Raw genomic sequence first — 25,783 nt, 5'->3', positions numbered from 1 at the left:
TTTTAAAAAGAATCAGATTATTTAGGAGTTCATTGAAAGCACAATAAAATATACTTTGTGCTATACATGCAGGTTTTTTTCTTTTTTCCACACACTAATTTGCAAATACAAATTAGAGTTTGGATTGAGTTCAGGATTTGCCCTAAATAAAGATTTGATGCATCCATATTAATATTTGATGCTAATATTAATACTCAGGGCTGTGCTGACAATTATCTCACATTAAAACTAGTAACCTGTATATATAAGTATACAAAATTGGAGCAGTCACTAGATTGTATCTGATTATCACCAGTTCTCTCTAGTCTGCTCATGAGTATCATCCGGTGCAGGCCAAGCCAGCAAGCCGACCACTTTGCCCCCCCTCCTGCTGGCGTGAATGTACACACATGCAATGGGATGATGCATTTGGGGGGGTAGGTGACAGAAGAGGTATGTGCTTGGTGTCCCCACTTCGTTGCGCCCAAGGCACATCCCTCTTCTGCCTACCCCTAGTTCCGGCCCTGAGTATCCCAATGTGGCTGTCTTGTGCTCGTCTGCTCAGTGCTGGGTTAATAACTGTTGGCTCTGGAGATAGGTTCAAGAGTATTAGGGGCACAAAGCACAGCCATTAATGCTCATGCACAGAGCACTTGTAGCCATTTCTGCATAACCACAACTGCTGTTAAACTCTGTAAATGTTGCCTAAAGTTGTTTGTATGTTCAAGGTTTAATGTACTAATTGTTTTATGACCTTATATTGCTATGGACCTTCTGTATAGTGATTGCTTCTGTGTCCCCTTTACACTCCTGCCCTGAGCCTGACCACTTTGGTTTATTGACTAAATACATAAATGCCTTTACTGTATTATTGCAAAAAAAAAAAAACTGTGACTTTCCTTTTATTGCAGCATTTAAAGTGATGTTAAAAAAGCTGTATATGAATTTTTGTTTCAGTTCCTCACAGCAATACACCACTGTGCAACGAGCTGGATGGAGGATGCCATATAGCACAGTAATAATCTGCATCATCTTCTAGTAAGGCTCCTTTAATGGTTAAATAGCCAACATTATTAGGGGAATCTTTGGATCCAGAGAACCGATTAGGTACCCCAGCTCCCTGGTGTTTGCTTGTATCTGAATCAAACCACAGTAAGTGCCTGGGTCGATTCGCTGCTTTCTGCTGAAGCCAGTACAAAGTGCGATCACTGATACTGTAACTGGTTTTGCAAGAGATTCTCACTGTCTCCCCCAATTTCACTGATTCAGACACTGGCTGAGTTACAGAGACTTAGGCGGCCGAATCTGCAACACAGAAACAGAAGTGTTAGAAACATTAAATACAAAACTGAGACACAAAGCCCATTGTCCCCCAAGTGCTCTTACATGTACAGAGAGAGGTGAGAGAGAGGAGGAGGACAGCCCAGGACATGGTTCAGTACAGGATTGCTCTGCTACTATGGTACTGTATCTCCTATCAGGATCCCTATTAAATCCCTGCACAGATCTGACCCAGCCCTTGTATGTAAATGAGCTCACAGCTGCTAGTCACTTGCACCATTTGCTTCATTTATTTCTGAAGTTTATACAAAGTGAACACATTTTATGGGGTTTGGTCAGGTAATGCCAGTAATCGACTCTATCACATACAAACATGCAATTTTTATCTCACATGTGATTGTATAACTATTGACTGCAACCACTGAGAACCCGTTTTAATCAACCTGCAATTAAAGGGTTCTATGTGAATACGTTTACTTTATGTTGATACATTTTAAAATGTTTGGCACTCCGTGAGATATTTGCATGCAGCAGACATTGAGGTCACAGAGATGCCTACTAACCGCATGTCATTAGATGGAAAATGATCCAGGTCTGGAATTTTTAAAAGCTATTTATTCCTCACTCTAAATGGTAACATAAAATAAGGCAACAATAATCATTATTACCCTCATGATATGAGGTCAGGAGCGTGACATCTCCCAAGGCATAGAGTGGCCCACCAGTTAGACATCTCTGCGGTGTAATTATGTGGTGTAATTTATTTCTAAATTACACTGTTTGCATTACAAATAATTCACGCCTCCATTTAAAATGTTATTAAATGTATTTTTGTTAGCTTAGTGCCTGATTCTGAGCTTTCAGAGGTGCCAGCACTACACAATAGAACTGATTTCAGATAAGCTATTGTTTCTCCTACCAAGTGTCCTTTTTAGAGTCCCATATCAAAACACGACTTGGGTTTCTCCTTCTTGGGTGCTATTCTTATGGCTGCCACTAGGTAGGGCATGGAAGCACATTTAGCCTCTGACTATGGGGGAAATTTACTAAAGGGCTAAGTGACCAACACTGGCGAAAATTTGCCAGTGTGGCGTCATTTCGGAACTTTGCCGATTTACTAACGGGCAGTGGTGTAACTTCGATGGAGAAGGATATAGACTCTGTCGGTACTTTGCACCCTAACGTAATGTAACTACGCTAATTCACTAAGATTGAAATTTGACTGAACGTTACCTCTTGCGCCAGACTTGCCTTTGCCAGCTCAGACCAGGCGAAGTGCAATAGAGTAGATAGGACTTGGTCAAAAAATTGTTTACATTTTTTCTAAGTCCCAAAAAATGCTGGCGTCTCTTACTTTTTACAGGGTGATAGGCTGCAAAAGATCGTAATTTTTTTTGGGGGGGTACCCGGCTTCCCCCCTACATTTCCTAACATATGGCACATATATTATACAGTGGGCACATGTGTAGGGCAATATAACAACTCTAGTTTTTATTAAGGTTTCCTGGGCTTGTGTAGTGTAATGTATTGGCTGCAACATATACGTCTATTTAACTTTAACTTCCCGCCGTATGCAAATTAGCCAACGCTAGCGCAACTTCGATTTACTTGCCACAGTATCTATAGCGCAACTTCGCAAGCGTTCGGCACCCTGGACGTAACTTCGGATTTTCGTGAATTAGTGTTATCCTGGCGAATCTGCGCCTGGCGAAGTGTTGCAATGTCAGCGATGCCGTCACTGGTGCAATTTTGGATGTAAGTCAATTTGCCCCTATAAATTTCATTTTGGATGCTTTCAACAGAGAAAGTACCCTTGTGGTCTGAAATCTAGTGCCTCGTTAAATCAACACTGATTTTCATTGGATTGTTCTCCAGTTTTATTTACTACACATGGTAAAGATGTTGAGGTGCCTGCTACATTAATTGTTGAAGAGCCTAATAAAAACTTATGAGATTAGTGGAGGATCAGTTGGAAAGCTTTGACCTATATTGTATTTTGGGAACCACTACTTCTGCCCCTCACTGTATAATATATTTAGGATTTGCAGTTATTGTTGATAGTTATAGTGAATGTACCATTGTTTACAAGTGTATACAGTGTGTAAGTATATATATATATATATATATATATATATATATATATATATATATATATATATATATTGAAAGGAGAGTCAGCACACTCTGACAGAGTGTGCTGACTCTCCTTTCAATATTACTACAAACTTGGTCGTGCACCTCTGGCTTCATTCTTTGACTGAGTGCAGGCACTGTCTGATACTATATATATATATATATATATATATATATATATATATATATATATGTATATATATATATATATATATATGTATCCTTTACTGTATCAAGTTAATTCAGGCAAAAGGCATATGGGGCAGTTTTTTATGGTGTAGAATAGCTGAATAGTGCAATTAGCTCATGGAACTCCTAACAGTTTATACAGCTGAATCCTTCAGAAGAAATGTCAGGGCAACTCGCCCATTTATTTTGGATCCCTAAGTCAGCTAGGGTCTCCCTCCCACACCTCCTCCCCCCGTCACAGCAAGCATTAGATCTTTGGGACTCTGTAGCATTCAAGATGAGATTAAGCAACACTACCACACAATACAGAACTATTTTTCACAATAAGGACTTCCCCCCAGGTGGCTCTCCCATAGAGTTTCGAATATGGATATCTGCTAATTTGACAACCCTATTAGACTTCGTCACTGGTGGGACTGTTAAATCTTTTCAACAACTTAGGGAAGAATATAGTATTCCCCATGCGCAATTCTATCGCTATTTGCAGATTCGGCACTACGTGATCACTGCTTGTAAATCCCAAACGTCTTCCACCCTTACATATTTTGAGAAGCTGTGTCGCAGCCACACATATCCAACACACCTTATCTCACTTCTGTATGTGAGCCTCGCGACTGACAACACAGTCACGCGTCAGCCTTATATGCAGAAGTGGGAACAGGATTTAGACCTTGCGATTTCTGAAAAGTCCTGGTCGGAAATCTGGGACACAGCCAAACGTACTTCAATATGTGCAGCCTCTAGTGAGAGAGCTTATAAAATAATATTTCGCTGGTACTATACCCCAACGCGTATTGCTACACTAAGCGGTAACCCGGATCACTCGCAATGCTTTAGGGGCTGTGGGGAGAGGGGCTCCTTCCTGCACACCTGGTGGACCTGTACAGTAGCTCAGGTGTTTTGGAAGATGGTGGCAACCTTGCTCTCCGATGTTCTACATTGCGTTATACAGCCCTCCCCACACACTTTTCTCTTGGGAATGAAGATTAGGGCCATACGCTTGAAACAAACACGTACATTAGCTACTCATATCCTGACAGCAGCAAGATCATTATTGGCGGCAAATTGGAAGAAACCTACACTTCCGAGCCTACAAATTCTGATATCAAAGGTGAATTGGATTAGGGTGATGGAATCCATACGGAACAGACTTCAGGATAGAAGTTATGAGGGGGAACTGGAGTGGTATCCGTGGGCTCAACACCTGGAGACTTTGCAACTTCGAGGTATTGTGCACTGATCTGACTATCCTACCTTTCCATATCTAGTCAGACCTGTCTATCTTTCTACTTTCCTTTTTCTTTTTCTCTGTTTACCTTTCTACTAAATTCCTTTCATTTCCATGAGGATTCATTTTCTCGTTATTGCAATGCTTATCTTCATGCTATGGTACATATGTGCTGATTGAGCTAATTGAACAGTTATATTCTGTTATGAAACAGCTGATACTATCACTTGCATACTCTTTTGCATCAATGCTGTACCGGTTTTCTTTATTTGGAAATGTAGGTCAATAAAAATTTTAAATTAAAAAAAAAAAAAAAAAAAAAAAAAAAAAAAAAGAAGAAATGTCAGGGAGCTTTTTCATATTACATTTCCATTGTTCTGATGATGGGCTGCTTGAAGAGTTACAATGCTTGAGAGTCACCTCTTGAAGAGTTACAATGTGCCTGTGTGATTGGATTAGTGGACAAGTTTATATGAGAGAGAGAGAGAGAGAGAGAGAAAGAGCAAGACAGAGTTCTGCACTTGACTAAAAAATATTTAAGAAAGAAAGTTCAGCTTTCTGATGAGTGCGATAGTCTGTCTTGCTACTAAAACAACTTTTTAATCTGCACCCAGGCAAGTTGATAGACCTGTTATCTGAATACTCCTCCTTGTTAAAATATATTTATGTGTATGTAAAACTGAAGTCTTGGTTATAATGTTTGAGTGAGTGTAGTTGTGATGGATCTTTGAAAGAATTGTTATCAGTAGAAGATGAAGTGTTATTATGTGGATAGGATAACTAACATAAAGTACATTTCAGAACCTTACGAAAAAGAAGAAATTGCTGGCTCCAATCCCTCTTTGGACCAATTAAATATTAACAAAGTAACCTCAATTGTAATCTTGCTTAAAAATGTTAAGTAACAAAACTCAAGCCACTGGGTAATTCTCACCGAGTGGAAAGGAGTGACCTGGGTGTCCAAACCCCAGGTCTGTCACTTGAAAGGTGAATAATTTAGCTTCAATGAGGTAAAAAATCAGCAAAGCTTGTCACTCACCAAATTGGCCGAATGGCCCGGGTGCCGTGCCCCGAACCCGTATCTTAGGCAATACAAATCGTCCAAATTAAGTAGGCATGCACTCCTGCAGCCATGGCATTAGAGGTTAAAACTTGTAACTTTTATTCCATCATGTTAAAAAGTATGCGTCCTAACGCGTTTTGTATCAAACGATACGTAATCAGCACTATGATTAGGTATCATTTGATACGAAATGCGTTAGGACGAATACTTTTTAACATGATGGAATAAAAGTTACAAGTTTTAACCTCTAATGTCATGGCTGCAGGAGTGCATGCCTACTTAATTTGGACATTTCAGAACCTTGCCCAAAAGAGAATGTAATGCTATTGAGGCAGATGATATACCAGCCCCACACGGCTCAGACTAGCATTCTGGAACTATACCCCCAAGCAATGTAGGTCTTAATAAAAATGTGTTGCATAAAACAACTAATATATAAAACACTGCTTCATCTGAATAAACTATTTTCATAATAATAATAATATACTTTTTAAGTAGTACAGTATGCGCCATCAGTGTCGGACTGGGCCGGGGGGACACCGGGAAAAAACCCGGTGGACCCCCAGCTCTTGTGGGCCCCACCGGCCCAGGTCCGTACCCATATCTGCCTCTTAATGCCGTGACCCCCTTTATCGGAGGTGCGCGCATGCACACAATCAAGGTGCCGGTCGCATGCGCATAAACGCGGCGCTGCACGCATGCGCAGGGACGCAGGGCACAGGCCAGTGCAGAGACGCGGCTAACAAGCCGGCGTGGCAGGGAGGGCGGAGGGGGGCTCAGGGGCGGCAGCCCTACATGCCGAACAGTCTGCTGCTTGCCTGGTGCTAGGGTTCGGCATGTGGTGGAACGAGTGGACAGATTATTGGGAGGGGCTGGGGAAGACCCAGCGGTCTTGGTACACATAGGTACCAATGACAAAGTTAGAGGAGGTGGTGAAGTCCTCAAGAACGATTTTAAAAAACTAGGTGTAAAGTTGAGGACTTCCAAGGTAATTTTCTCAGAGATATTATCTGAGCCACGAGCAACGCTAAGGAGACAGCGGGAGCGTAGGGAGATTAATGCGTGGCTGAGAGATTGGTGTAGGGAGGAGGGTTTTGGATTTTTGGAGAACTGGGCTGATTTCTCAGTCGGCTACAGGCTCTTTGCTAGGGATGGATCCTTGCAACATGATCTTGACATACTGGCAATCTGGGCAGCTAAGTGGCAAATGAGATTCAATGTTGATAAATGTAAAGTCATGCACCTGGGATGTGAAAATATCCAAGCCACTTATACCCTTAATGGGACTGCACTAGGCAAATCCATTATGGAAAAGGACCTTGGAGTCCTTGTAGATGATAAACTTGACTGTAGCAAGCAATGCCAGTCATCAGCATCAAGGGCAAATAAGGTCTTGAGCTGTATTAAAAGGTGCATAGAGTCGGGGGAGGGGGGTCATTCTTCCACTGTATAGAGCACTGGTAAGGCCCCATCTAGGTCGTTCCAGCTGACACAAGGTCACCCATTCTGATTAGAAGAAAAGAGGTTCCGCCTAAATATTCAGAAGGGTTTTTTTACAGTGAGAGCTGTGAAGATGTGGAATTCTCTCCCTGAATCAGTTGTACAGGCTGATACATTAGAAGGCTTTAAGAAGGGGTTGGATGGATTTTTAGCAAGTGAGGTAATACAGGGGTATGTGAGATAGATCATAGTACAAGTTGATCCAGGGATTAGTCCGATTGCCATTTTGGAGTCAGGAAGGAATTTTTCCCCCTCTGAGGCAAATTGGAGAGGCTTCAGATGGGTTTTTTGCCTTCCTCTGAATCAACTGCCAGTTAGGCAAAGATAATAAAAAAAAAAAAGGTTGCACTTGATGGACGTGTGTCTTTTTTCAACCTTACTTAATATGTTACTATGTTACTATATTAAAAATATTTACTAGGTCACCGAGTTGAGTAATTTCCCCTTCCACAAAGCTTCATTATACAAGATTAAAGCTGTCTTGTCTTGTATTGGGTTCAACAGCCATATTGGATTCAATGGTAAAACAGTTCTTTGTGAAAGTATTACAATGAAATAACAGTTCTTTGTGTTATATTTCTATCAAAGTCTTATATTTGTATCAAAGTATTACCATGAGCCATCATTGATAACATTCCTATTATAACACCTGGGAAAGGTTTTTTGCCTCACCTGGTAAAGGGTTTTCTGATGCAAGGTTTTCACATGGCAAAACAGAACTGATAAGAGAAGAGAGATACAGTGGTATGTTTACATCACATACAGTTTAATTATAGAAATGGCATCACCAAGGGACTGGAAAAACTTTGCCTAAAGTTGTTTGTATGTTCAGGGTTTCATGTACTAATTGGTTTATGACCATATATTGCTATGGACCTTCTGTATAACTTTGGTTTATTGACTAAATACACAAATGCCTTTACTGTATTTTTGCAACAAAAAAAAATGTGACTTTCCTTTATTTAATTGCATCATTTGAAGTGATGTTAAAAAAGCTGTATATGAATTTTTGTTTCAGTTCCTCACAGCAATACACCACTGTGCAACGAGCTGGATGGAGGATGCCATACAGCACAGTAATAATCTGCATCATCTTCTAGTAAGGCTCCTTTAATGGTTAAATAGCCAACATTATTAGGGGAATCTTTGGATCCAGAGAACCGATCAGGTACCCCAGCTCCCTGGTGTTTGCTTGAGTCAGAATTAAACCACAGTAAGTATCTGGGGCGATTCCCTGCTTTCTGCTGAAGCCAGTACACATAGCGATCACTGATACTGTAACTGAGTGTGCAGGAGATTCTCACTGTCTCCCCCAATTTCACTGATTCAGACACTGGCTGAGTTACAGAGACTTGGGCGGCCGAATCTGCAACACAGAAAAAAAAAGTGTTAGAAACATTAAATACAAAACTGAGACACAAAGCCCATTGTCCCCCAAGTGCTCTTACATGTACAGAGAGAGGTGAGAGAGAGGAGGAGGACAGCCCAGGACATGGTTCAGTACAGGATTGCTCTGCTACTATGGTACTGTATCTCCTATCAGGATCCCTATTAAATCCCTGCACAGATCTGACCCAGCCCTTGTATGTAAATGAGCTCACAGCTGCTAGTCACTTGCACCATTTGCTTCATTTATTTCTGAAGTTTCAACAAAGTGAACACATGTTATGGGGTTTGGTCAGGTAATACCAGTAATAGATATTATCACATACAAACATGCAATTTTTATCTCACATATGACCCCTGGCTACTCAATTGACTACAACCACTGAGAACCAGTTTCAATCAACTTGCACTTATAGGGTTATATGTGAATACGTTTACTTTATGTGGATACATATTAAAATGTTTGGCACTCCGTGAGATATTTGAATGCAGCAGACATTGAGGTCACAGAGAGGCCTACTAACCGCATGTTATTAGATGGAAAATGATCCAGTACTGGAATTTTTAAAAGCCTAATTATTCCTCACTCAAAATCAGGCATGTCCAAAGTGTGGCCAGGGGGCCAATTGCGGCCCATTTTTCAAATTTACACCGGCCCTCAGCCTCCATCATGAAATTAATAATAATGAGGCCCCCAGCACAGTGCGATCAGGAATCCCATAACAGTAATATTTGGGCACATTAGTGAAATGATCAGCCACTTGGTCTATACTGCTGCCTGTGTGCTGAAGGTGTTAGCAATAGACACGTACTGGCACTTAGAGACGCGCTGTTTTCACATACTTCTTTAGGGCTGAAGGTGTCAATAGACATACTGACGTGCCAGTACAGTAAACTAAAGACGTATGGCGTCACTACGTTCCAGTACGTGTCTATTGCTAACACCTTCAGCACACAGGCAGCAGTATAGACCAAGTCACAGATCATTACACTAATGTGCCCAAATATTACTGCTACGATTACTCGATTCCTGTAACTTAATGTTAATGGTTCAAAGAATGTCGGGCTGAATGGTCGGCCCCCACACATTTGCACCTCACCAAATCTGGCCCTCGTTGCAAAAAGTTTGGGCACCCCTGCTCTAAATGATAACATAAAATAAGGCAACAATGGATCATTATCACCCTTATTATATGAAGTCATAGAGTCATAGGGTGGCCCACCAGTTAGACATAGGGTGGCCCACCAGTTAGACATCTCTTCTATAGATGCTACAAAGACTGATCAAATAAAAAGGGATTCTGTCATAAGTATATGGTGTCTTTTTCATTTCTAATTTACATTGTATACATTACAAATAATTCACTCTTCCATTTAAAATGTTATATGTATTGTTTTTTGCTTAGTGCGTTGTGCCTGATTCTGAGCTTTCAGAAGGTGCCAGCACTACACAATAGAACTGCTTTCAGATAAGCTATTGTTTCTCATACCAATTGTACTTTCCAGAGTCTCATATCAAAACACGACTTGGGCTTCTCCTTATTGGGTGCTATTCTTATGGCTGCCACTAGGAGGGGCATGTTTAGCCTCACTATAAATTTAATTTTGGGTGCTTTTATCGGAGAGAGTACCCTTGTGGTCTGAAACATGTAGTGCCTCATTAAATCAACACTGATTTTCATTGGAATGTTCTCCAGATCCATTTACTACATATGATAATGATGTGGAGGTGGCTGCTACGTTAACTGTTAAAGAGACTAATAAAAACTTATAACACTAGTGGAGGATCAGTTGAAAAGCTTTGACCTATATTGTATTTTGGGAGCCACTACTTGCCCCTCACTGTATAATATATTCAGGATCTGGAGTTATTATTGACAGAAGTGAGTGTACCCCTGTTTACAAGTCTATACAGTGTGTACGGTGTGTATATATTTATATCTCCTTTACTGTATCAAGTTAATTCAGGCAAAAATCACTGCTGGATTTACACAGGAAATTTTGGGAAATTTAATTTTTTTCTGGAAAATTATTTAATTTATCTTATAGGCATCAGAGGACTGCCCCCTTAACCTGCCTATATATAAATATGGCCCTGGGCTCCTGAGAAACTAACATGTCTAGCCCCACCTCAAATTTCAAAATGAAATATAAAAAGTAACAAATCTGTTTGCTCTTTAAAAAAACAATTTTCAGTGCCTGATTCTGCTGGAGCAGCGCTATTACCTAATGCATTTTGTAAAAAACATGTTTTCCTGTGACTGAATCCCTTTAAGGTGGCTATACGTGGCCCCAACCATACTGTATCTGACTGATTAACTTGTGGGTATGGTTGCAACCCGGCCGGTATTTTACCTCCTTCACCAGTAAAACACCTGCCAATGCTGGGGCCGGTATTACAAATTTACTGGTGTAGTTGCTGGTAAAAGTAAAATACCCTTAAACTGAGGCCATGACCTGCCCACACATCCCCCAACCATCCAATCATACTATTTTTGCTCCCTGAAGTCCACCCTGGATGCTCTTTTGCATCATTGCTCTGCCTGATTTTTTCACCAGTCCTCCCCTTTACATCATGGCTGTGCCCCAATCCACCTTCTTTTACATCATGGCCTGGCCCCTTTAATCTCTGTACAATGGGCCATACATGTGGCTGTCCACCTCTATTGCCCATTTTAGGCATGAAACGCATCAGACTTATGCATGTCCTAATAAAGCTTTTTTCATTTTATATACATTTTGGTTACTACTTTACTATTTGATAGCCTCTTTCCATATTCAAATTTTCTATATATTGCAAAACTGATCGGCAAACCCTTGAACTGGAGGTTATCCTGGTAAGAGACTACCTTATAAACTATATTATTATTTTTTCTTTTTTGAATTTTGTTTAAGAACAGGCCACACACCAATGTCTATGTAGCTATTTGATGTTCACCTCTTCCCTTCATTTCCCCTAAACTTTTTCAGTTCTCAGTACTGTGTTAATAACTGTTGACTCTGGAAATAGATATTGTACCTCATTTTAATATTCAGGTGTTAGTAGATAAGGGGGCATCTACTAATTGCCCCAGGCAGGACTTCAAGAGTATTAGGGGCGCAAGAGCACAGCCATTAATGCTCATGAACAGAGCACTGCGCTTGTAGCCATCTCTGCATAACCACAACTGCTGTTAAACTCTGTAAATGAGCCCTAACGTGTTCAGTAATGTTTCAAAAACCTTACAATGTAATATTAGCTGGGAGTTGTGTGCTGCTTATATATGTCATAATAGACAATACAATTTATGTAAGCCTTATAGCTAGATAGTGGTGTGGTGGGAGGGGCAGGACCATCTCTGGAGCAGTCTCAATACATCCTCTTACCCCCCTCCAATGCTAAACTGCTTGAAGGCAGTCATGGAGGATCATATTTTAGCACTAAGAGGCATATTTAAAAAAGGTTGAAAATTTGGATTATTTTTACCACAAATCATTTTTGCTAAGATAAATTTCTCCAGCTTCGGGCTGGCAAACTATAATAATAAGGACAGAACAGCTGATTTTGCATCTAATTATCCATGTTAATATCGTACATACATCACTTCTTGTAATGTCAATTATCTACAGAATGTTCCCCAGTACAATAGCCTGGGGAATAAACACTGGTAACTTTTCCCAAGAATTTACTCCAAATGAAAATTTGACACATTTCTCTCACATCAGTCTACTTTTTTAAAATGATTTAAAAAAAGCATGATCTGTGTTGTGAAAACGCTCCCGAAGAATTGAGGTGAACTTGGTGGAGTTAGATGAGGAGAAAATTCACACTTCAAGATCTGATGTTCAGTTAAAAAAAAGAAAAGAAAGAAAATTCAGCCTCAAAGTATTTGGGAAAGGCTTTTTGCCTCACTTGGTAAAGGGTTGTCTGAGGCAAAGTTTTCACATGGCAAAACAGCACTGGTGAGAGAAGAGAGATACAGTGGTATGTTTCCATCACATATAGTTTAATTATAGAAATGGCATCACCAACGGACTGGAAAAACTTTGCCTAAAGTTGTTTGTATGTTCAGGGTTTAATGTACTAATTGTTTTATGACCTTATATTGCTATGGACCTTCTGTATAGCGATTGCTTCTGTGTCCTGTCCCCTTTACACTCCTGCCCTCAGCCTGGGCACTTTGGTTTATTGACTAAATACACAAATGCCTTTACTCAGGGCCGGAACTAGGGGTAGGCAGAAGAGGCACGTGCCTAGGACGCAAAGGTGGAGGGTCGCCAGGCACGTACCTCTTCCGACGCCAACCCCTAGTTCCAGAAGCTGTGGCAGCAGTTTTTCTCCTCTTGCGATTGTGCGCGTCCTTTGCGCATTCGAGCGTCCTCTGTGCACGTTCGCATGTCATCGGCGCAGTAGCGTCATCGGCGCATATGCTTTCATGCGTCATTTACACATGCGCATTCACGCGTCATTGGCGCATGCGCATTCTCGCGCCATCGACGATGACTTGGCCCAGCACTGCCTTTACTGTGTTATTGCAAAAAAAAATTCGACTTTCCTTTATATATTTGCAGCATTTAAATTGATGTTAAAAAAGCTGTATATGAATTTTTGTTTCAGTTCCTCACAGCAATACACCACTGTGCAACGAGCTGGATGGAGGATGCCATAGAACACAGTAATAATCTGCATCATCTTCTAGTAAGGCTCCTTTAATGGTTAAATAGCCAACATTATTAGGGGAATCTTTGGATCCAGAGAACCGATCAGGTACCCCAGCTCCCTGGTGTTTGCTTGAGTCAGAATTAAAATACAGTAAGTATCTGGGGCGATTCCCTGCTTTCTGCTGAAGCCAGTACACATAGCGTTCACTGATACTGTAACTGAGTGTGCAGGAGATTCTCACTGTCTCCCCCAATTTCACTGATTCAGACACTGGCTGAGTTACAGAGACTTGGGCGGCCGAATCTGCAACACAGAAACAGAAGTGTTAGAAACATTAAATACAAAACTGAGACACAAAGCCCATTGTCCCCCAAGTGCTCTTACATGTACAGAGAGAGGTGAGAGAGAGGAGGAGGACAGCCCAGGACATGGTTCAGTACAGGATTGCTCTGCTACTATGGTACTGTATCTCCTATCAGGATCCCTATTAAATCCCTGCACAGATCTGACCCAGCCCTTGTATGTAAATGAGCTCACAGCTGCTAGTCACTTGCACCATTTGCTTCATTTATTTCTGAAATTAAGCAAAGTGAACACATTTTATGGGGTTTGGTCAGGTAATACCAGTAATCGACACTATCACATACAAACATGCAATTTTTTATCTCACATGTGATTGTATAACTATTGACTGCAACCACTGAGAACCAGTTTTAATCAACCTGCAATTAAAGGGTTCTATGTGAATATTTTTACTTTATGCTGATACATTTTAAAATGTTTGGCACTCCATGAGATATTTGCATGCAGCAGACATTGAGGTCACAGAGATGCCTACTAACCGCATGTCATTAGATGAAAAATGATACAGTTCTGGAATTTTTAAAAGCCTAATTATTCCTCACTCTAAATGGTAACATAAAATAAGGCAACAATTGATCATTATCACCCTCATGATATGAGTTCAGGAGCGTGACATCTCCCAAGGCATAGAGTGGCCCAACAGTTAGACATCTCTGCTATAGATGCTACAAAGATGATCATAGTAAGAAATATTCTAAATGTATTTTTTTAGCTTAGTGCCTGATTCTGAGCTTTCAGAGGTGCCAGTACCACACAATAGAACTGATTTCAGATAAGCTATTGTTTCTCCTACCAAGTGTACTTTTTAGAGTCCCATATCAAAACATGACTTGGGTTTCTCCTTCTTGGGTGCTATTCTTATGGCTGCCAATAGGTAGGGCATGGAAGCACATTTAGCCTTTGTCTATGGGGGAAATTTACTAAAGGGCTAAGTGACTAACACTGCCGAAAATTTGCCAGTGTGGCTTCATTTCGGAACTTTGCCGATTTACTAACGGGCAGTGACGTAACTTCGATATTGAAGGATATAGACTATGGCAGTACTTCGCACCCTAACGTAATGTAACTACGCTAATTCAAGATTGAGATTTGACTGAACTGTTACCTCTTGCGCCAGACTTGCCTTTGCCAGCTCAGACCAGGCGAAGTGCAATACAGTAGATAGGACTTGGTCAAAAAATAGTTTACATTTTTTCTAAGTCCCAAAAAAAGCTGGCATCTCTTACTTTTTACAGGGTGATAGGCTGCAAAAGATCTTAATTTTTTTTGGGGGGTACCCGGCTTCCCGCCTACATTTCCTAGCATATGGCACATATACTATACAGTGGGCACATGTGTAGGGCAATATAACAACTCTAGTTTTTATTAAGGTTCCCTGGGCTTGTGTAGTGTAATGTATTGGCTGCAACATATACGTCCATTTAACTTTAACTTCCCGCCGTATGCAAATTAGCCAACGCTAGCACAACTTCGATTTACTTGCCATAGTATCTATAGCGCAACTTCCCAAGCGTTCGGCGCCCTGGACATCAGAACTCACCGTTTATAAGGATATAATTTACAGGATATTCATGGCTTTTGTGTATTATATATATATATATCCTTTACTGTATCAAGTTAATTCAGGCAAAAGGCATATGGGGCAGTTTTTTATGGTGTAGAATAGCGTAGCAGTGCAATTAGCCCATGGAACTCCTAACAGTTCATACAGCTGAATCCTTCAGAAGAAATGTCAGGGAGTTTTTTCATGTTACATTTCCATTGTTCTGATGATGGGCTGCTTGAAGAGTTACAATGCTTGAGAGTCACCCCTTGAAGAGTTACAATGTGCCTGTGTGATTGGATTAGTGGAAGAGTTTATATTAGAGAGAGAGAGAGAGAGAGAGAGAGAGAGAGAGAGAGAGAGAGAGAGAGAGCAAGACAGAGTTCTGCACTTATTAACTAAAAAATATTTAAGAAAGAAAGTTCAGCTTTCTGATGAGTGTGATCATCTGTTTTGCTACCACAACAACTTTTTTACCTGCACGCAGGCAAGTTGATAGACCTGTTATCTGAATACTCCTCCTTGTTGAAATATATTTGTGTGTATGTAAAACTGAAGTCTTGGTTATAATGTTTGAGTGAGTGTAGTTGTGATGGATCTTTGAAAGAATTGTTAACAGTAGAAGATTGAGTGTTATTATGTGGATAGGATAACTTACATAAGGTGGAACCAAGGTGCCAGTCGCATGCGCATAAACTCGGCGCTGCGCGCATGCGTAGGGTCGCAGGGCACACGCCAGCGCAGAGACGCGGCTAACAAGCCGGCGCGGCGGGGGGGGGGGCGGTGGGGGGTTCCCAGGGGCAGTAGCTCCAGTGGGCCCCCCAGTCCGACCCTGTGTTGCCATTGGGTAATTCTAAATAAAAAACTGCCATATTAAGAAATAAGGGCCATGCCTGGGGTCCTAGGATTCACTTTGCAGATAAATAAAATAAGGGCACACATACATGTTGGGTCATATGAGCCAACCAACAGACAAAGTTCTGTCTTTTGCTTCCACACTTCTTCCTGTTAAAGTTAAAGCTGCAATATTTCTGGTCAAGTGATTTCTGAGGCAGCATGGAGACCAACATGAAATGGCGGTTCAAGGTAAGAGATGTAAAATGGAAATATTTACTGGTTGTTCCTGACCTGTTCCTGTTCCTGTTCCCTGCACTAGTCCTCCTCTAGTTCTGTTCCTACACCTAGACCTGTTCTTCCAGTACTGTTCCAGTCATGTTCCTTCCTGTCAGTTTCTGATGAAGGTCTCTGATGAAGTGCAGTGACACGAAACGCGTCAGACCTCATGGCGCAGGGTTACACAGTTTGTTAAAATGTTAAATCTTCAATAAAATCAAAGTTTTTACCATTGATCTGAAGACGTAGCGATTCCTTGGGTGATCCGAAGAGTGCGTTGCCTAGAACTCTTGTGTGTGCAACATTCCTTCCTGTCAGTCCTCTCCTGAAGGATCATTATCCATAGGCATCACCTATACCAACCTCCAGTAAGTGGGGTTTATTATAGACTAAGCACAAGTCAATAGACATCCCCTACAGAACTGCTAGGGAAAAACTTTGACTTGGACAGGAAAACAGTCCCCTCCCAACTACAAAATTGGACCTAGCTGGTTTAACCCTCATGAGGACTTCCTTACATACTGTACCAATATTTTCAGACCCCCCACAGTCGCAGGGGGGCCCAGGAAACAGGGGGACCCGGACTCTGGGGTCTGCTTCTTCTATAGCTGATAAAAAAAACCCTCCTCCCCAGTCACTCTCTTATTTACCGGCAAGGAAAGGGACACAAGGACGTGGGCAGAGTCGATGTGGAATGTGGGCGGAGTTGGTGTGCAACATGGGCAGGTGGAGGTGGGATGTGGGCAGGGCAGGACGGGAAGTGGGCGGGAAGATGTTGATGGCTTAACCCAAAAGCACTGAGATGCTTGCCACAACAGCACAACCCTGCGACATGCAGCCCTCTCTGCTTTCTGTCTCCTGCTGCCCTGTCTCTTACTTAGTGATTAGTGATTATTGTGCCCTTGGATAGTCCCTTTTTGGCCTACTCCTAGTTCCTGTTACAGCATTTATATTGTTGGTAAAGATATTCAAAAAAATTAAAAGGTCATAATGGTAAACCAGTTCATAAGGTTAAGCTAATTCGCCAAAATATAGCTTACAATTGTACTATATGCTGTGGCGACACATTGCCTGTGTACCGCTGATCTGGCTCTGAAGGTCTGAGCATATGAATTTAAACACTAATAGACACCACCCAGAGTGGCCAGCATTGTTGATACAATGATAATTGTGCACATGTTAGTATGTATGTGCAGAAATCATTTTTGTGCTACTATCACTGTTCTGTTATCCCAGAGGAAAGTCTTTTTTTTAGCCTGAATCTTGTACAGCATTAATAAATATGATATGATAAAAATACGAAGTGAGCATTTGTCAAACCTTGTATTGACCTGTGGGAAAACTGGAGCTACTAAGTGGCCAAGGTGATAGAGGACCTACAGCAGCAGAACATGACATTTTATACTTGATAAAACCTGTATGGCTTATGCTTTCCTCCTCCCCTTTTACTTTTCTCCTCTATTTATTTCCTGGTACTTTTATAGCTCTGACAAATTTTCACAGCACTTTACAGAGATTATACATCATCCACATCAGTCCCTGCCCCATTTGAGCTTGTAGTCTATAGACCCTATCACGTTTACACTCAATATGGTCAGTATGTGGGAGGAAACTCAGATGAAACTCACTCAGACATAAGGACTCACTCAGACCCCTCTACTTCCCTGCTTCACACCTCTTCCTTCTTTCTATTTCCTTCAGTATCTAGACTGCACTAGCATAAGGCAGCAGAAGGAATTTGCATTGCTTGATGTCTCTTGCAACAATATGGGTTTCTATAAAACCTATATACAAAAGCTTATTGGGATGGGTAATTCCTATAGCATAACAGTCACAGTGTATCTGATAAATAATTATTGTATATACAGTATTAAAAACAGATCAGATTAGGTGTACTGTGGACTGTCTTTGACCCTGAGCTTGTTATAACCCTCTAGATGGACTTCTGTTTATTTCTGGGTCTGTCTGTCTTTCCTACTTTTTGTTAAGCTGGTGTGACGAATAAAGAGCTGGTGTTTCCCTGATTACATAGTTAGTTAGTTACATAGTTAAATTGGGTTGAAAAAAGACAAAGTCCATCAAGTTCAACCCCTCCAAATGAAAACCCAGCATCCATACACACACCCCTCCCTACTTTTAATTAAATTCTATATACCCATACCTATACTAACTATAGAGCTTAGTATCACAATAGCCTTTGATATTATGTCTGTCCAAAAAATCATCCAAGCCATTCTTAAAGGCATTAACTGAATCCGCCATCACAACATCAGCTGTCCTGACTGTGAAGAACCCCCTACGTTGCTTAAAATGAAAGTTATTTTCTTCTAGTCTAAAGAGGTGGCCTCTGGTACAGTGATCCTCTTTATGGGTAAAAAGGTCCCCTGCTATTTGTCTATAATGTCCTCTAATGTACTTGTAAAGTGTAATCATGTCCCCTCGCAAGCACCTTTTTTCTAGAGAAAACAACCCCAACCTTGACAGTCTACCCACATAATTTAAGTCTTCTGTCCCTCTAACCAATTTACGTCTCTGCACTCTCTCCAGCTCATTTATATCCCTATTAAGGACTGGAGTCCAAAACTGCACTGCATACTCCAGATGAGGCCTTACCAGGGACCTATAAAGAGGCATAATTATGTTTTCATCCCTTGAGTCAAAGCCCTTTTTTATGCAAGACAGAACTTTATTTGCTTTAGTAGCCACAGAATGACACTGCCCAGAATTAGACAACGTGTTATCTACAAAGACCCCTAGATCCTTCTCATTTAAGGAAACTCCCAAAACATTGCCATTTAGTGTATAACTTACATTTATATTATTTTTGCCAAAGTGCATAACCTTGCATTTATCAACATTGAACCTCATTATCCAGTTTGCTGCCCAGTTTTCCAGTTTAGACAAATCACTCTGCAAAGTGGCAGCATCCTGCATGGAACCTATAGTTCTGCACAATTTAGTATCATCTGCAAAAATAGAAACAGTACTTTCAATGAACTTTCAAAAAGGTTTTGCTTTGCAACGACATTCCTTGCTTACAAGTGGAATATACTGACAAGTATATTTATTAAGCAGCATTTTAAAGACTTCCCATTTTTGTTCTGTGTTTAATAGTGATGGGCGAATTTGCGCCGTTTCGCTTCGCCGAAAAATTCGCGAATTTCGCGCGAAATTCGCGAAACGGCGAAAAATTCGCGAAACGGCGCCGGCGTCTCGTTTTTGACGCCGGCGCCCGTTTTTGACGCAGGCGCCCGTTTTTTCGACGCCGGCGCCCGTTTTTGGCGCCGGCGCCCGTTTTTGGCGCCGGCGTCCGTTTTTCGAAAAAAAAATTTTGACGCCGGCGAATTTTTTTGACGCGAATTTTCGCGGACGATTCGCGAATTTATTCGCTCGCGGCGAAACGCGCAAATTCGCCGCGAATTCGCGCCTGGCGAATAAATTCGCCCATCACTAGTGTTTAACCCTGTGAAAAGCATTTCCCAATTAATATGTTGCAGAGATGCCCTTATACTATCAAAGTTTGCATGTCTGAAATTTAGTGTTTTAGTTACTCCCTTATAGAATTGCTTCTGCAACAGAATCTCAAAGGAGACCATGTTATGATCACTATTCCCTAAATGCTCACCCACACAAATGTTAGAGATGAGTTCAGTATTGTTAGTTATTACAAGGTCCAAAAGAGAGTTATTCCTAGTAGGTTATTGAACGAGCTGGAATAAAAAGTTGTCATTCAGCATATTTACAAACCTACTAGCTTTTTCTGTCTTAGCAACAGATAATTGAAGTCACCCATAGCAACAACTTGACCCAGCTGTGAAGCTAGAGTAGCTGGGCTTCATACTCGACACTTATACGAGGTGGTTTATAACATACACCAATGATAATTATTTTTGTTAACTTTTGCCCAGTCAAAATCTCTACCCAGAGTGATTCTACACCCTCACCAGTGCCAGCTATTGTTATTTCTTTAGCGCATGGCTTTAATTCAGGCTTTACATACAAACACACTCCTCCACCCTTTTTAATCCCTCTGTCCCTCCTAAAAAGGGTGTAACCATTTAAATTCACAATCCAGTCACATGTTTCATACCACCAGGTCTCAGTGATACCAATTATTATATCATAATTTTTAGAGCATGCAATTAATTCTAGGTCTCCCATTTTACCTGACAAACTCCGTGCATTTGCCAGCATACAGCGGAGGTTACTACTTTTACTTTTGAAATTTGCATTACTTAGTGAAGAATTATACGTTAATTCTGTTTTCCTTGTAACAGAGGGACCACCTTAGCTGGTAAACTGTATGCCCCCCTCACTCCTCCCCCATGACCCCTTACTAACCCCACTGCCCCGTCTACACTAGCTTCCCCATAATCCTTTATCTCACCCACCCCCCCTTGCCTAGTTTAAACACTCCTCCAACCTCTTAGCTATTCTTTCCCCTAGCACCGCGGACCCCCTTCCATTGAGGTGCAAACCATCACGACTGTATAGGTTGTACCCCAACGAAAAATCAGCCCAGTGCTCTAGGAACCCAAACCCTTCCTTCCTGCACCAAGACTTGAGCCACGCATTTAGCTCCCTAAACTCCCGCTGTTTTCCTAAACTTGCACAGGCAAAATTTCAGAAAAGATGACATTGGAAGACCTTTCCTTGATCTTAGAGCCTAGATCCCTGAAATCATTCTTTAAGGTCTTCCATCTACCATTTATTTTGTCATTAGTACCGATATGCACTAAGACAGCTGGGTCATGCCCAGCCCCACCCAATAATTTGTCTATCCGATCAACCACATGCCGAACCCTGGCACCAGGTAGACAGCAAACTGTTCGGTTGTAGTGATCCAGATGACAAATTACCCTATCCACTTTCCTAATAATTGAGTCCCCTACAACCACAATCTGCTTAGGCCTGACTCTATGGTGGTCTAGTGGATTACCCGTTGGCATGCGGAGGTGCCCGCCATGCCTTCAGAGGGGACGCATGCGTCTGATTACTTCCTTGTAATTAAACACATTGTCCATTGTTAGGTTCTATTTAGCTAGTTCCTGGTGCTATTTCTAAGTATATCCTATTGTTCTTCTGGTTATTGACCCTTGCCTTGCCTGTTTATTCTGACCTCTCCAAGCTGACCCTTGCCTGCCTGATTATTCTACGCTCTCCAATCCTGATTCCGGCCTGTCTGACTATTCTACACTCTCCAATCCTGATTCCGGCCTGTCTGACTATTCTACGCTCTCCAATCCTGATTCCGGCCTGTCTGACTATTCTACCTCCGCTTGTGCTGGCCCGGCCTGCCTGTTCCACGCTGTGTTATCTGGTCTGCCTTCCTAGTGGTGTTCTTCCATCCAGTATCCTTGGTAAGATGATCGTGCCCCTTTTCAGAACCTGTAGCTTTGCTCCTCTCTTAATAAGACCTGGCGGCATCCAATTAGCTGAGGGCTCCTCCCGAGGGGAAAGGCAGCTGTTAAAGGCAGAAACAAGAGCCAAGACCAGGGACCCTAGCACTGGTTCTGGATTTAGGGTGCCATTTGTGACAGCTGGCCATACACTTATAGATCCACCTGAATAGAACTTAGTAGATTTTTCCACCTACATACAGAAGAGGGAATTCTGGATTTGTCCATATTGTAAGTCCCTTGCCTCTACTGTGGTTGTTGCAATTCTATTCTAAAAGCTGATGGTATTGCCCATCTGCAAAGTAAAACAACTTACAAATAAGACAGTATTTAGCTTGGAGTCTGTTGGCTTAAAAATCTCATGTAGAGAATGCACAATTTTCAATATTCAAGAGTGCAACAGCCACCATGTAATATACTTTTTAGAAGGGTGCTCAAGCAGCTCAACCCCTTGCCAGGGAAAAAAAGTCATAGAATAAATAACCCACTGCAGCACCTCCTTTCACAAAGTATAAAAAGTGTTTTTATTAAGGCCAAATGCAGAACGTTCTTTTGCAGTGTGTGGGAAAGATGGTGCTCATTTCTCCATTGCTAAAGTGATGTTGTGAAATTATTGCTGAAGGGAAGTATCTTTTTTATCTAAGAAAAAAATTGAGCTTTTGTTTTAGTTCCCCACAGCAATACACCACTGTGCATCATGCTGGATGGAGGATCCCATATAGAACAGTAATAATCTACATCATCTTCTTCTAAGGCTCTTTTAATGGTTAAATAAATAAAATTATTAAGAGAATCTGTGGATCCTGAGAACCGATCAGGTACCCCATCTCCCTTGTGTTTATTTGAGTCTGAGTAGAACCGTAACTAATATCTGGGGCGAGTCCCTGCTTTCTGCTGAACCAGTGCACATTGCGATCATCAATGAGTGGGCAAGAGATTCTCACTGTTTCCCCCAGCTTTACTATTTCAGACACTGGATGAGTTCTAGACTTGGGCAGCTGAATCTGCAACATAGAAACAGAAGTGTTATGAACATTAAATACAAAACAGACTAATGGTTATTAAAATGAAAGGAAAGGTAAGTGCTCTTACATGTACAGAGAGAGGTGAGAGAGAGGAGGAGGACAGCCCAGGACATGGTTCAGTACAGGATTGCTTTGCTACTATGGTACTGTATCTCCTATCAGGATCCCTATTAAATCCCTGCACAGATCTGACCCAGCCCTTGTATGTAAATGAGCATTTGTGTCACTTATACCAGAATTTAGTCCAGAATGTCAGAATTTAGACCAGAATGTTACACTTCAATTCTCTTGGTGAAATCAATTGAAGTGAATGGGCAGTTGTGCAAGTCTAGTAAATTTGCATCAAAACTATCGCAGTCAATGAAATTGAGTACCGTATGTGCTTGCAAATAAATAACCCTCAAAACAAATGTGTTGACACTGCTGATATAATGAATTTGAAACAACAGGGTCATTGTAAGAATTTATATTTTTACCAAATTTTTGTAAATTTCCTTTAACATCTCTCTCTTACTTCAGAGAATAATCTCAATTTACTATGTAATTGTTAGTTAATTCAAACTGTGAAATGATTGCCACTGAAAGTGTATACAGCACCTCCCTCTTGGGTCGCTCATGTGTGGAATATCTAGATGATTCCCTTCTCTGTGGATTATTCACAATCCCTTGCTGCAAGAGTGACATTACGTTAGGAGGGGGTGTCAAGTCACAAGTCTCCAAGTTTTGCGTATAATAAGCTGAGACTCATTTTTTTCGGTTTTGTTAATGTCTATGAACTTGGTTGGAGACATTTTGTATCCATTTTATGGTGGTAGTTTTTGTGAGGTACATATTAGCAATGAAATGTAATTAACCTGAACAACATTTGTTCATTTCCAAATGTTTTTCTTATTTTCTTTCCCTTTAAAATCTGAATTCCCCCTTTAGAGAAGTACGGTGATGTATTACACAGACATCATATGGTGCAATGCAGCTTTCTCATGTGCTCATTATATGTCACATTAAAACACATTTCCGGTGATGATTTGGCTTAGGGCTGAACCACACGGTGCATCTTCTTGAGATCCGATGTGCTGCGAGGAGACTGATGGGAGACTATAAGGTAAGTAATAGAAATGTCGGACCTTGTCACTGCGTGCATCCAACACGACTGTTGGATGAAGACGCAACATGCATCGTTCGCATCCTACAGATGTGTCGTGTCGGTTGTAGGCAGCGACAAGGTCTGACATTTCTATTACTTACCTTAAATTCATCGCATCCATCTCAGCGCATCCTCTTTCTCTCATGTGATGAAGACACACCGTGGAGTTCAGCCCTTAATCACGAGAAAATGAGAAAGAATGTTGAATGAAGCACAAATAATGTGTTTTACTTGCAGTAATTCAAACGTTAGAGAAGGGGATGGTATTTTTTGGGAGACTTGTCGTCCGTGCTAGCGCAGGTTTTGCATTTCTGTGCTTATAAAACATAGTTTGGAAGTTTAAGTGGTTCAAGCTGTGTCTGTGGTTGAATAACAAATCTGTCCAGAGACATGAGGCAAAGACTCGAGAGAGTGAGAAGAGGTGGATAGTTATGATATTGATATATTAACTGTTTTGTTTCTTGTCAGTACAGAAAAAAACAAACATAATACTGCAGGAGGGATTGTCGGGAAAATAAACTCTCCAAAAGTACCATTAAAGTAGGAATTATGATTTGTTATACCAAACAGGGAATGTGTCTTGTAACACATTTGGTATCTTGTATCCGGTATTCTTATCCTGTTATGAAGATTTTAAATATTTACACCAAGCACCTCCTGATTTGCCTTATTTAGTCCTGACCTCACTTCTAACATTGAGTTATTATTCACCGATGAGATGCACTTTCTTGTTCTTGTCAAGTCAATCCAGCCCTATACACCAGATCATAAGTACTTCTTGTTTCAGATCCCCAATGCAGTGTACCACTGTGCAACGAGTTTGATGGAGAATGCCATATAGCACAATAATAATCTGCATCATCTTCCAGCAAAACCCTTTTAATGGTTAAATATCCAACATTCTTGGAGAGGTCTTTAGACCCAGAAAATCGATCAGGTACTCCCGGTCCCTGACCTTTGCTTGAGTCAGAACCATACCAAAGCAGCAACCTTGGTTTCTTTTCTTCCTTCACTTGAATCCACCATGCAGCTGGGATGCTAAAGCTGTACCCACTGAGGGTACAAGGCAGTGTAACTGTTTCCCCCAAGGAAACTGATTCAGAGGTTGACTGACTAACTGTTATCTGTGTAGCACAATCTGTAACATAAAAAGAAAGAATTAACTGGACAGAACACATTCAGTGAGGTTATATTAGATAGCACTATTATATGCTGATTCTCCCTTCTCTGCCAAACATCATATAAACACTATGGCAAAATCCATGTCGTAGTCTCTTACATGTATAGAGTGTGCTAAGAATGACTAGGAAAGTAACCCAGGACATGCTGAGGCTGGTTAGCTTTGGTACAATGAGGTGACAGTCTTGGGTTTCTACATATAGCGTATACTATATATATATAAACAGAAATGTAAATGAAGTCTGCTCCACTTCTGCAGTTTCTCTCCCCCTTCATTTGAATGGCAAAGTAGGATACAGCCTGTAAGGAAACAGGGACCTTAATTCAGAAAGTATTTTAGCCATTAGTAAGTTTAGTATTGGAATTCATTATTAAACCACCTTTATCACAATTTAAACATTGGAGGAACATTCTCAAATGAATCTGTATATGCCAGCATGTCATATGAATATGTTTCATGACGTCACAAAGAGCAGCTTGCACTGGTGTAACTACATATACAGCAGACCCTGCGGCTGTGGGGGGGAGCGGGCAACAGGGGGGCCTGGACCGCAAGGTCTGCTGTATCATAGTCCCCTAACCCATCTTTTACCTTTAAAATGGCATTGCACTGCCA

The 25,783-nt window shown here is 41.2% G+C and overlaps 2 protein-coding genes, 1 pseudogene and 2 gene segments (V, D, J or C); all 5 read right to left on the bottom strand.

Moving 5' to 3' along the window:
- Nucleotides 1-25,783, bottom strand: part of XB5865341.S (uncharacterized XB5865341 S homeolog) — a 250,518-nt gene that overhangs the window by 170,740 nt on the left and 53,995 nt on the right. The gene's annotated exons all lie outside the window — the stretch shown is intronic.
- Nucleotides 1-25,783, bottom strand: part of LOC108705958 (immunoglobulin lambda variable 5-39) — a 218,055-nt gene that overhangs the window by 164,465 nt on the left and 27,807 nt on the right. The gene's annotated exons all lie outside the window — the stretch shown is intronic.
- LOC121394817 lies at nucleotides 867-1,496 on the bottom strand (annotated as a pseudogene).
- LOC121394806 lies at nucleotides 8,197-8,976 on the bottom strand. The segment is given in 2 exon segments: nucleotides 8,197-8,739; nucleotides 8,822-8,976. Coding segments are annotated over 2 exon segments (390 nt in total).
- On the bottom strand, nucleotides 13,361-13,947 carry LOC121394813. The segment is given in 2 exon segments: nucleotides 13,361-13,704; nucleotides 13,786-13,947. Coding segments are annotated over 2 exon segments (390 nt in total).

This window comes from Xenopus laevis, chromosome 1L (genome assembly GCF_017654675.1).
Source record: "Xenopus laevis strain J_2021 chromosome 1L, Xenopus_laevis_v10.1, whole genome shotgun sequence".
Classification (NCBI taxonomy): domain Eukaryota; kingdom Metazoa; phylum Chordata; class Amphibia; order Anura; family Pipidae; genus Xenopus; species Xenopus laevis.
This window is presented reverse-complemented; position numbering and strand designations above follow the sequence as displayed.